Source organism: Felis catus, chromosome F1 (genome assembly GCF_018350175.1).
Source record: "Felis catus isolate Fca126 chromosome F1, F.catus_Fca126_mat1.0, whole genome shotgun sequence".
NCBI lineage: Eukaryota > Metazoa > Chordata > Mammalia > Carnivora > Felidae > Felis > Felis catus.
In genome coordinates, this window is record NC_058384.1 from 10,060,378 (window position 1) to 10,072,500 (window position 12,123).

The following is a 12,123-nucleotide window of genomic DNA, read 5'->3' on the forward strand; positions in this document are numbered from 1 at the left end:
AATCTCTGCACTCAACATGGGGCTCAAACTCCCAACCCCAAGATCAACAGTCCCATGTTCTTCCAACTGAGCCAGCCAGGTGCCCCCAGCAATATCACTTCTATGCATTTATCCCAGAGAAATAAATAAAAATTTGTCCACATAAAAATATATACACAACTATGCTTTACATATTATAGATGAGAGTCATTTACCAGGCATGTCCTTTGCAAGTATTTTCTCCCAGTGTGAAGCTTGTGATTCAATGTACATCCCAAATATGAGTGTTTATAGCACCTTTTTTAGTAATAACTCCCAACTGGAAACAACCAAGTAATCTTGCAAGGTTATTATGTTGAGTAAAACATGCTACCCTCAAATGGTCATATAGTGTACGATTCCATTTGTACAGTATTCTCAGAATGACCAAATTACGAAGTCAGATGACAGATTAGTGGTTGTCAAGGATTCAGAATAGCCCCAGGGAGAGGAATGGATATGCCTATAACTGGGGTAGCAGGAAGGAGTTCTTTGTGATGAAATAGTTCTGTGTTTTGATTGCAGCGGTGGTTATGTGACCCACCTACACATATGACAGTAAAATGACATAGAACTTTTATGTCAATGTCATTTGCCTGGATTTGATAGCATATTGTAAGACGTAAACAAAGTTAAGAACCAAAGAGAGAGATTATCATTGCTATAGGATTTCAGAGAACAAATAGTTCCTTGACGGGAATGGAAGACCTGAGGTCAGTTTTTGAACCTGTCTTTAGAGGATAGGTAGACTTCTCAAGAGTTGATACAGGGATGAGAGATATTTTAGACAGATTGACCGTCAGTAAATGTTGATATTATTAAAACATACTAATAACATCCAGTTAGTCGGAAGAACATTTTAGTTCAGTGGGAGAATGTGTCTTTAAATTGTATATCTCACGTAGACTCTGGGATACTTGTTACCCTTGTGTTCTCACATAAATTTATGAAACCTGAGAGTGAGAGAGGCATAAAAAGAGAGGACGAAATTACCAATACCATAAATGAGACATAATGGTTCAGAGGACAGATGGGAATAATAAAGCGGCATGTGATTTTGAGCAAAACAAAGCCTGTATCTCATGGATTTAAGAAATGGAATCAGAGAAAAAGTTACATTGCAGTTGTTAAAGTAGGAGAGCTCTAATATTAGCCAAAGATGTCAAGACAAATTATAGGCTTGTATTAAAGCTGCATAGCCACCTGTTCTTTTTATTCCATGGGATTTCCATACTTGGTGATTATGTTTTTGGATGATCGCTTCATATTTCTTTCCATTCAATTGTAAGCGTTCTGTGGCTCAGCATTGTATCCCCAGTTCCTATCCCAGTGCCTGGCGGCACCTTGTAAATATTTGTTGAATGTGCTCATGCGTGAAATCAGTAACTTTGCAAAACTGTTGAAACTAGAACAAAGAAAAGACAGTTATAGAAGAAAAGAAACAGGATGATAAGATAGACTAGACGGACACATTAAATTTTTTTTTAATGTTTTTATTTATTTTTGAGACAGAGAGAGACAGAGCATGAGCAGGGGAAGGGCAGAGAGAGAGGGAGACACAGAATCCGAAGCAGGCTCCAGGCTCCGAGCTGTCAGCACAGAGCCCGACGCGGGGCTCGAACTCACAGGCTGCGAGATCATGACCTGAGCCGAAGTCGGCCGCTTAACCGACTGAGCCGCCCAGGCGCCCCTAGACAGACACATTGAGTGTGATGGCACACCTTTATGAGAGCAACGTGACATTAAAGCTTTACAACCAAGAAATTCAGGATTGAATTCTGTGATGGTATGTTCCCTAAAGGACGCCAGGGTGTTAAATGGAGCACTAGATGAGCCGCGATGATGACCGTGGCAATGGATGTTGGCAGGGGTTAAGGAAGAGCGCAGAAGCACCAGCCACTTAATACTAGCTGCTGTCTAGTGTGGTAGCTTTCTTAACAAGCCAGCACTTGAATGACTCATTAGATGAACTGATGCCTTGAGGATCCCTGCTTGAAACACACTGTCTGATGCCCTGCGGCATGCCGAATGCCCTTCAGTGTGTCTGCATATCCGCTGCTACAGTCGAGTGGCGTGGTCATCAGGATCATTGCGCGCTTGTGCTCCCAAGCCTGTTCAGGCTGGTCGTGTTTCTTATTTTAGTCACACGGTTTAAATCATTATTATATAAACTAAGGAGAAGAACAGGAAGAGATGATGTTTCTATGAAAACTTAAGTCGAATGTTTGGAAAAGATTAGATAAAGGGCAATTACTAAAAAATACTGCTAAATTGGATGTGAAAAAAAGAGCTGTAAAATATTAGGGATGAATTATTCTTTTTAAAAAAAGAAAAAGATTCTGTACTCAGAGTGCTTGGTGTTTCTTTTACGTTCCCGCCTTACGTTTAAAGAAGCTCTTCAATCTAGGGGTCATGAAGTCAATGTCGTAGGTTGAAATCAGCAGTTAAAAAAAAAAAAAGCCTATCAGATTGCATTACATCTAGGAAGGAGCATTGTTTTGTGAAACTTTTCTTGAGTTTTTTATATTCTTAATATTTATGTAAAATGTGCAAAGCTTGAAAAACAAAGCGTAAGAAATTGAAACTGGAAATACTAGAGCAACAAGTATTAAGGACATGATTTACCCAAAAAGAAGCGAAAACCCAAATTAGTGGATTCTGATTTTAAAGCATCAGGCTTTGGCCCACCATCAAAAGGTTGGTGAATGAATACATATTTAAGTACTTTCTGGTAGCATGAAATGTTTAAGGTATGTATATAATGGTTTCATGATATTTATTTTAAGTTGGGCCTTTTAATTAACCAACTACAAATCTCTGTATCATGGGTATGAGTTTCAGCATATTTTATTTTACTTCTTTTCCTCTCATGCCTCCTTGTTATGTCTTTCTCCCCCCTGCTTTCTTTGCCACTTACTGGTGTGACCTAAGAGTCGTTCTCTAGGCCTCAGTTTGGTTTTTAGGAACTAAGATTATCCTTCAGATCTCTTGTGTAGCAGTGCTTACTTGCCAAATTGATCAAATAACTTCTGTCTCGGTGTTGGTCCATCTAGAGTTTTAGGAAATAGCAGACGTGCCATTTTCTTAAATCTTTTTTTTCTTAAGCGCTAAAATCTCCATATTGCAACCTTACGGGGCACCATTCACATATACTGTGATAGACAGCACCTAAGAATAGTGGCAGTGCTCATACCCATCACTTGATTCTGGATCGAAGAAATTTTCAGATCCTCAGTGTTCTTTTGTATTTGGGCATTAGTAAATTATTTTAGGCTGTCTGTGGGTGATGGGTTTGGGGGTGAGTTTTTTTTTGATAAGGGAACAATTTATCGTTCTTGAGATACTGAAGTATTTTTACTACCGAGCATCTGCTGAAGCAGTGTCCTTGCTTTCTGTAAACAAGCTAGTAAGGCGACTAAAGTAGCGGTGGATTTTGGAAAGAGGTGAAGACGAAAAAGGCCGTTGGTGTGCAACTGAGGTTGCCTAGGAGTGAAAGCAGTGCAGCTAGGAAGTGAAAAATCCCCCGGAGAGGCAGACACGAGGTGCGAGGGAACGGTTGCTGAGTTGGACATTCCCTCCCCTCCCGCATTGGACTAGGTATACAGGTGGCGAGGACAACCTGTACAAGTAGCTGCTCCTCCGGAATGTCAGCAGGTTGGAGCTTGATGATTTTGGTAGGTAGAGTACAGGCCTATACCTCAGTTCACTCATACACAAAGGATGTGTTTTAAAAAGCTAGTTTGTAATTGAGTTGTCATTGTCCTCAGTTGCCTTTCTAATGAGACCTAGACTAGCCCATGAGATCATGAGTAAAAGATTACTCTAATACAGATAGTGTTAGCCATGACCTCTGGGTCCTGGAAGAGCATTTCTTCTCCTTTTTAAAGAAAGGGCTCCAGGGTGTCTGGCTGGCTCAGTTGGAGGAGCATAGGACTCTTGATCTTGGGATCATGAGTTTGAGCCCCATGAAGAGTGCAGAAATTACTGAAATGAGAAGGAGAATGAAAAATAAAGACTCAGTTTTAAGCATAATTTTGAAACAGTGTGAATCTTAACTTTGCCCTTTCAGCTCCTTTTTATACTTCCACATACTGATGTTTTCTATTCTTTTCTACCTTTGTGAACCCTGTGTGCCCACCCCTGTCCCCTGAGGCCAGGTAGGCTAACTAGCATTTCTCTTATACGAGTATTTATTGGACTCTTTCCAGTGGGAACAATTATTACCACACTAATCAACTAAATGAGGTGTTAAAGGAAAGCAATTGAATTGGATTAATTTATGCTGAAGTGTGAATGACTGACAGCCCCACAGACTTCCCAGAAATTCTTTTCTTTTTTTTTTAAAGGGTATTCTTTTTAGTTTTAATTTGATATTTCGGACAGAGGACCAAATAAAGTGAACATTTGAGCTTTGGGGGAAAAGCTGTCTTCTTTTGGATCTAACTGTGCCATGACTGGGGGAGTGCAGGGGAGAGTTAGATGGTGGCCACCCTCCCCCACTCCATCTGTAGAGGCCTAGACAGCCTTCTAGTATTTAAACCTGCCTTTTAGAAGGTGCAGAGTACCTATGTCAAGAGTGGCAAGTAGGAGTTTTCTTGTCCTTCCCATTGTAACAAAGTCCACTGCGTGAGCGAGGCTTCGTGTCACTCTGGATAGCTGCATCTCAGTGCAGCCTTCTTTTGCACTCCCCCCCCCCTTCCTGTTCCTGGAGTGAAGACAGTGACCTTTGCAGTAGAGGGGAAAGGGGTCCCTCTCTGGGTAGCAGCCCATGTGAGTTGGTGAGCCTTACGCCCCCTGCTACACAGAGACCCTGTGGGACTCTCTTGGCTTGAGGGGGGTTGGTGCTTGGTTCGTGTACTACCAGGGTCCTGCCCCTGCAAGCGTACCTTCCAGGGAACACTTCTTAGTTGGAAGTGATTGTCTGGCTGTAGCTCCAAGTCCTGCTTAGCTGATTTATGAAAGGCCAAATTAGTATAAGAAAGGTAGTTTAGAGGTGTTAACCTCATACAGCATGAAAAGTAGATGGTGACCTGAAGAGATCTTCTATAGTAAGTACAGGCAGTAAATGTAAAATTTTATGAAGGCAGAAGAGGAGAGAAAGAAAGATATACTGCTATCTACTATATTCCAATCACATTCATCATTGCTTCTAATATTTTCTCACCAAGTAGAACTTGTATAGAGCCCAATGCATTCACAACTCATTTGAATTTCATATTTTCTTGTATAATGTATTCTTGATTGTTTTACTACAAAGTGTTGCGAATTGTCATCGAATGAAATTGGTGCTCTTGAAAGATGTAGCATGTTTATCCTGTGTTGCGATGTCCCACCCCCCCCGCCCCCCCCCGCCCCCCGCCAGTGGCACAGCTGCCTCGTGCTCCAGTCCATGATCTAGTCTAAGAGGCACAAGCACGTTTATCCGCACAGCAACCTCGTGAAAAAGACACTATCATTTTACAGGTGAGAAAATTAGGGTTCAAAAAGGGAACGAGCTTAATCTCACTGGTACTGAATGGCAGTGTTAAATTTCTCCCCTAAACTCTTTCCTCGTGTGGATTTTGTGATTCTGTGAAACAGAAAAACTGGCAATAGAAACAGAGTGCATATCTAAAAGTTAAGAAAGTTTTTGGTTCTGGCCCTAGCTAATTTATTGACTTTCAAAGAAATCCTTTTAAAGGTCCCTAATAGAAGTCTCGTCTTGCATTTCCACATATGCAGGTTGAGTTTAATTTCAACCTGAATGTTGGAAAAAGGGACGTACGGATTTTTAAAAAACAGACACTTGGCATGCTTGAAGACTAGTTCTAAATAAAAACAGTTATTAATGGGATAATACCCTGGAGAACTCTCCTCAGTTGTAGTGCACTCTTCTGTGTATCGGGACATACTTGACTTTTAAACACAAAATCTTTGCCACCAATTATTAGTTTCCTCACTACATTGAAAACAAGCCATTTTAATTTGCTGCCTTATTCAAGCCCCCCCCCCCCATGCCTACCACCTCCATGAAGGTGTAACTTGGCCACAATGTGTAATAACAGCCAAGATCTCAGATTTTGGTGTCAGCGAAATCCGGTTTTAAAGTCTGACTCCAAATTATTAGTGTAAATAGTGTAAATTAGTGTAAAGTGCTTTAGCCCTCTGTGCCTCAGTTTCCTTTTTCTCCTTCCCCCCCCCCCCAAAGAGGGTAGTAATACCTACTTCATGGGATTTTTTTTATAAATTTTCTGCTGAGTTGTCTATGGTGATTACAGTGGAATGTCATATTGTAATGCCTCAAAAGCTTGGGGCTGATGTTTGCCTTATAAATTCACTTTAAATTGAATAGATACATTCTTCAGCAAAGAATAAGTGTATATATTCATATACATTTGGTGAAATTTACTTAAATACTAATTAATTTCATGATTTATATGACCTATTTTTTGATGATTGATACTGTAAATAACAAACCGTCTACTTTAGATTGATTTTGATGGAGGAAGGACACCGCACAACGGGCGGCATTTGGCTAACCTATTCTGTGAATTTGATAGTTTGAAGAGATTTATAGGTAGTGAATTTCCATACTCTTGAAAATAATTTTACAGCTCTTGCACTGCTTCTGGATTTATATTGTTGCCTTGTTTTAAAGCAGGACTTTCCCCAGACAGCGTATGTTAATATTTGGAAAATTCCCTATCAGTGGGCTAGCACCATCGCGACAGCCCTATGTTCTGCTTCTACCTTGCTAATTGTTTCCTTGGGATTATTTGGATTGTGTAGAAAGCTTTTTGCAAATCCTCTTATTACTGAAGTCATTGTTGCCAGCAGGAATAAGATTAAAGGTGCTTAAGTCTGTAGAGTTGTTTCTAATTTGTACGTGTCATTTCAGTGCCATTTTAACAGAACTCTGTCTCTTGTCTCTCCCTTCTCCCCCGGTACTATCTCAAGTTAGGTCCGAGGAGCCAGGCCATTGGAAGAAATCTCATTTTATCCTCCTAATTATTATGCTGGCACTCAGGAGATAATTTTTCCCTTCATGCACTGCCAATTAATATGCAAATGGGCTGATAAATATTTATGCAATGATTTAAATTATGCAGGGAGTGCTTTCAGTGTGTTCTGTAAATGAATTGTTCGTGGACTTCAAAGTGCTGGCTGCTGTGCTAACGAGGAGAGATTTGCATAAGGCCCTAATCACACGCATACTGATTAAGCTTCATTATGGAAACTGCCAGCTGCAATCTTTGTTTCTATTTTATTACAAAAAGGGGAACTTTTCATGCTTCAGTTGCCTTGACAATGTCAGTCCTAGCTGGTAGGAGAGACTAAAACTCCTCTGAGCAACTGAAGTTTCCTTATTCAGTTGAAGATTGCTATGGTGTAACTGAAGTTGTATTTTCCTTCTCCCCCTAATCCACTTTCCACCTCCCACCCTTGTTCTCTGAAGAACATAGTGTAGATTTGTTAGAAATAGTAGTACCTTCTTCCACCCACCCCAAACTGCTACCTGTTTCTTCCTTGCTTTGGACTGTCTGAACCTCTAGAAGATTTCACAGCAATGCTGGACTGCAGTGACTATGTTCTAGGTGGGTACCAGCACAGTTCTTTCTTATAAGCTTTAATATGGAAATAGCGCGTGTGGGGTTGACTATGCATAAATGCTTAATCGCATATGCAACCACCTCGGGGGGGAGGGGGAGAGGTGGATTGAGCAGAGAAGGAGGAAAGCATTTGCAGGGCAGGAGCATACTTGAACTTGCAGTAGGTCCCTCCCTACCACTAGCTCTCCTGGTTCAGAGGACATTTTCTGTAAATAGTGTGGATTTGGAATTCGTCTTGAACGGAGGACATTTTTGCTTTTTGGAAATACCTGTTGGGAGCATTTCACGTAGTTCTAAAAACACTCTAACTCGGAAACAAGGTATAAAGTATGCCTAAATAATATGTACATATTAATAAAAAAATGTTTTACAACCTAAGGGCGGATGTCTTCTAGAAAAACCAAAGTGCATAGTGAAAAATAAGGTGGAGCCGTAGTGCAGAATGGCTCCCATAAATACTGATGCAGAGGGTGATTGCGGTGGTTGCTGCAGTGGGACTGGTGATCAGTTTCCAGATTTGAGAAACTGTCAACTTTTCAAATTTTGGCAAATACCAGCCTTTCCTTATTTTTTAAAAACTCAACTTCTCTTCTTCAGAAAACAGTGTTAAGCCCTGGAAAGCCTATTTTAAAGTTTTCTCCATAGAACAGCAAGCCTTTTAGGGAGGGGGATGTGCGGCTTGATTATATAAACTGTCTTTGGTAACCGAGATTTAAAATAGATTGAGGCACTTTGGTTTTGAGACACACTGTGGCTCACGGTGGCCCTATTTTGTGTTGAGTTTTGTCTGTGTGCACACAGTTGTTGAAACCTCTTCGGGTCACTCTGGTCACCTGGAGAGTTAGATGACATGAACTCCAGGACTTTGATAACTCACAGTTTAAAATCTTTGCAAGTGATTTTTTTTTTCCTCTATGTCATTTTTCTCACTTAAAAAACTGAGCCCCACCCCCACCCCCTGCCCATCTCCTTCACAGTTGCTAAGGATAAAATTAAATGATAGTTCTGTCAGTGTTTACACTTTCAGGCAGAAGGAATGGCCCAAACTCAAGGCAGTAGTAATATTTGTAAAGCACAATAAAAACCACAATTAAAACAAAAAACCGATGTCAAGAATTCAGTCCAATCGCAGAGCAGTTTGTAAACTGTTATTAGGCTCATGCACAGCTCAGTGTGCCCAGAGAGAAAAAAAACTTCAGATATCAAGAAAAGAACTTGTATTTACTCTTTTACAAAATCTGCTAAATTGGGAACTCAAGGAAGGAAAGGAAAATACCTTTTTGAAATATTTTTAGCATTGTATTTTAGAATTAGAAATTGTACCTCTGTTATTTGTAATTAACAGTAACTGTCATTTGAACAGTCTTCACATTGTTGTACAGCTAAGTCAGAATTTTATTTGTATATGTATGTGTATGTGTGAAGTGGTTTTGTTAAATGTCTTTGAAGCTCTTTACAATTCAATAGAAGATGCTTCGAAGATTCACACAGAATACCTGTGACATAATCTTTAATTTAGATACGTGGAAATTAGGGTATGAATTGCACAGGGACAGGTTCCTGACTTGTTAAGAATTATGCCTACTTCTTTGTACAAAGATACGTGGAAACATTGTTACCCTCTTCTGAATGTTAACTGGTTCATAGTTTTCCACTTTTTTTTAACATACATTCTAAAGGAAGCATTTTGGTTTGTTAACATTTGTTGTGATCTTTGCTGACTTTCATAAGATTTTGTTGAAGTCATTCAGAAAGCTGATTTTCACTAAGTTGTACACCTGTTCCTTTCAAACCCTAGTATGCCTTTGGTGACATTTAAATTTTTCTGGACAGTAGGGGTGAGGAAATTGTAGAACTAGTCTCATTTATGACCACAGAATATGAATTTGAATCCTTCACACATCAGAGGGAAAAACCAAAGATGTGCTAGAACTGCCTAAAACCATAAGACCAGCATCTGTTTTAAAAACTTACTAGAAAAACTATTACACGGCTTCCAGGCTGGAGATGAAATTTATGGCGGGAGGACTCTCGATTCTTTCTCGTCACTTACGCATTTGGATAAAGCAACCGTGGACAGTATGGTTGGGACTTGTGATGATTGTTTGATTTCCTAGTTAAACATTGAAATGGATGACAAAATGTACTTTTCGGTAAAAAAAAAAAAAAATCAAATATCACATCATTTATTTATTCTCACCTAATAATTAGAGTTAAGTGATTCTTAGCCCAGTAGGGGAAAAGGGGGAACTTGCTGGATAGTAAACTCAGTTGATCACAAATATGCAAAGTTTGGGTTTACGGTAGAAATAGAATAAGGTATATATTAAATGTATATTTAGTTTTTACTCTATGGAAAAGGCGGGAGAAAAGGAGACTTGTTCTTGTGTCTTGCAGCTGTTCTGGGATACCTAATATTGCTTGCTGAAAACTTTTTACTGTGAAAACCTTCATTAAAGAGATAACCCTTAGGGAAATAAACCCATGTCAGCAGGTTCATATGCGATATCAGATAGGTAGTATAATTTTTAGAGGGGTGTGGTTGTGATTCAATTTTGAAATTGTTAGATATATCTGTTACGCCTTGTGGTACAGCTTCTTGTAGTGGTTTATGATTGAGGTATGAATTTGACATATTCTTACTTTAACACATGGTTAGTTTGTCTGGACGGGGAGTAAATACGGAGATATTTTCCTTTTATTCTGCTAGGTTGAGTTACTGCCAGCCTGTTATGAAGATTACCAACAGATTGTTTTGGTTTGATTAACAAATACCTTTGCTTATGGAAAAAGAAAATTTTGAGAATAACGTGTTTTACTTTGTAAGGCACTTTGCCCCAGCTTTGCTTCTTTAACGTATTTTATGCTTCGTATTATGTTTACTTCTTTTACATGTCAAATTCTCTTATAACTTTTTTCAGGTTAGATGTCTGTTGTCTTTGTTAGAAGAATGTTAAAATTCTTTAGAAAGACAGTTTATTTGTGGATTGCATCAGGGTTGAGGGAAGTCCAGAATTTCTCTCAGATAAACTTTCACGATAATTTCCAATGTTTTAGTGATGACACTGCCTGTCTTTGAACTGTAGGACTGTAACATCGGTCAGTATTCTTAAACCCTTCCTTTGCCACACTTTTGCCTCCCTAACCACATCCCCAATTTTTAAAAAACCTCATTCACCTCTGATTCATTGCAGACTCAAGAATGAATAATCCGTCAGAAACCAGTAAACCGTCTATGGAGAGTGGAGATGGCAGCACAGGTAAGAGACCCTCCCCACACCCACCTTTTAACTAGATCTAATAGCGTTACCAGAAGAAACCTCCCACTTAACTGTGACTCCTATTTGGCAAATAAAAACCAATTTGGGTATTGAGTTGTCAAAGACCATTTAGTGCTTGCAGGAGCTGGTATTGTATTTGTTTAAGATTATTTAATTTCTTCGGATTGCTTCATGTTTTTGTTGCTGTGTATCAGAGGAACTATAAAGTAGTTGAGAGAATAGTCCTTTAGGGTCAGGTGGTTCTGGGTATGAATTAGGGATTTGTCACTTACTAGCTTTGAAAATTTTTTTAATGCTTGTTTCTTTTTGAGAGAGGGAGAGACAGGGTGTGAACAGGGGAGGGGCAGAGAGAGAGGGAGACACAGAATCCGAAGCAGGGTCCAGGCTCTGAGCTGTCAGCACAGAGCCCGACATGGGGCTCAAACTCGTCAACTGCAAGATCATGACCTGAGCCGGAGTCAGACGCTCAACCAACTGAGCCACCCAGGCACCCCCTGTCACTCATTAGCTTTGGACTTTAAGGCAGTTTCCTAACTTTATTCAGTGGGGACAATATATTTCATAGGTCGTTGTGAGTAGTAAAGGAAATGGATTAAGCACAGAGCCAGCTACACAGTAACCGTTCAGTAAAAAGTTGCTCTTGCTACAGGTGTTAGTCAAAACAGTAAATCTTACCCACCCACCCCCATTCAGTATAAATTATATTGAAGTTATGCGCTAGCGTCAGTAGATAGGTAGTTAAAAACACATACCTGTTTCTAATACGTTCTTTTATTTGGTCATTTTAAAAAATTTATACTGTGCAGTAAATCCGTATAGAATGTCTCCGCAGCCCAAACTCTTTAATTTATCACATTGCTGAAAGGACGTTGACCCGTGTGTTTTTATCATCTGCCAGAGATGGCACAGGGACTTCCCCAGTTTCTGGTAAAGGCATAAATTGAAATACTCAGCCATGTAAAGAAGGGAATTGTGGGCAGGAATACACAGAAAGTAATAGTTTCTAAGGTAAACTAGGTTTTCACTTGCGGAGAGGGTTGCCTCTTTGACCACCATTTAAAAAACAACCTACTATGGGAGGTAGTGAGAATGTGAGTCCCTCCTAGAAACTGTCTTTGTTTCCCACCCCTGCTGGCCCCACCATCGTTTAATTTGAAGTAGATGAGTTGAACCAGTATGTAGTTCCTGCCTACATATCTTTCATTGTAAATTGTTCTATACCTGGAGATACTTGT

General features: G+C 39.7%; 1 protein-coding gene across 4 annotated transcripts in view; it reads left to right on the forward strand.

The window, feature by feature from the left end:
• The window catches only part of POU2F1 (POU class 2 homeobox 1), a 195,692-nt gene that overhangs the window by 98,135 nt on the left and 85,434 nt on the right, over nucleotides 1–12,123 (forward strand). For 3 of the 4 annotated variants that reach the window (XM_023247740.2, XM_045048960.1, XM_023247739.2), the window contains exon 3: nucleotides 10,802–10,867. In XM_023247740.2, the coding sequence (XP_023103508.2) occupies nucleotides 10,802–10,867 (66 nt within the window). Of the gene's footprint in view, nucleotides 1–6,577; nucleotides 7,593–10,801; nucleotides 10,868–12,123 lie in introns of those variants that run through there. The other variant, XM_019821549.3, reaches the window with a different exon arrangement.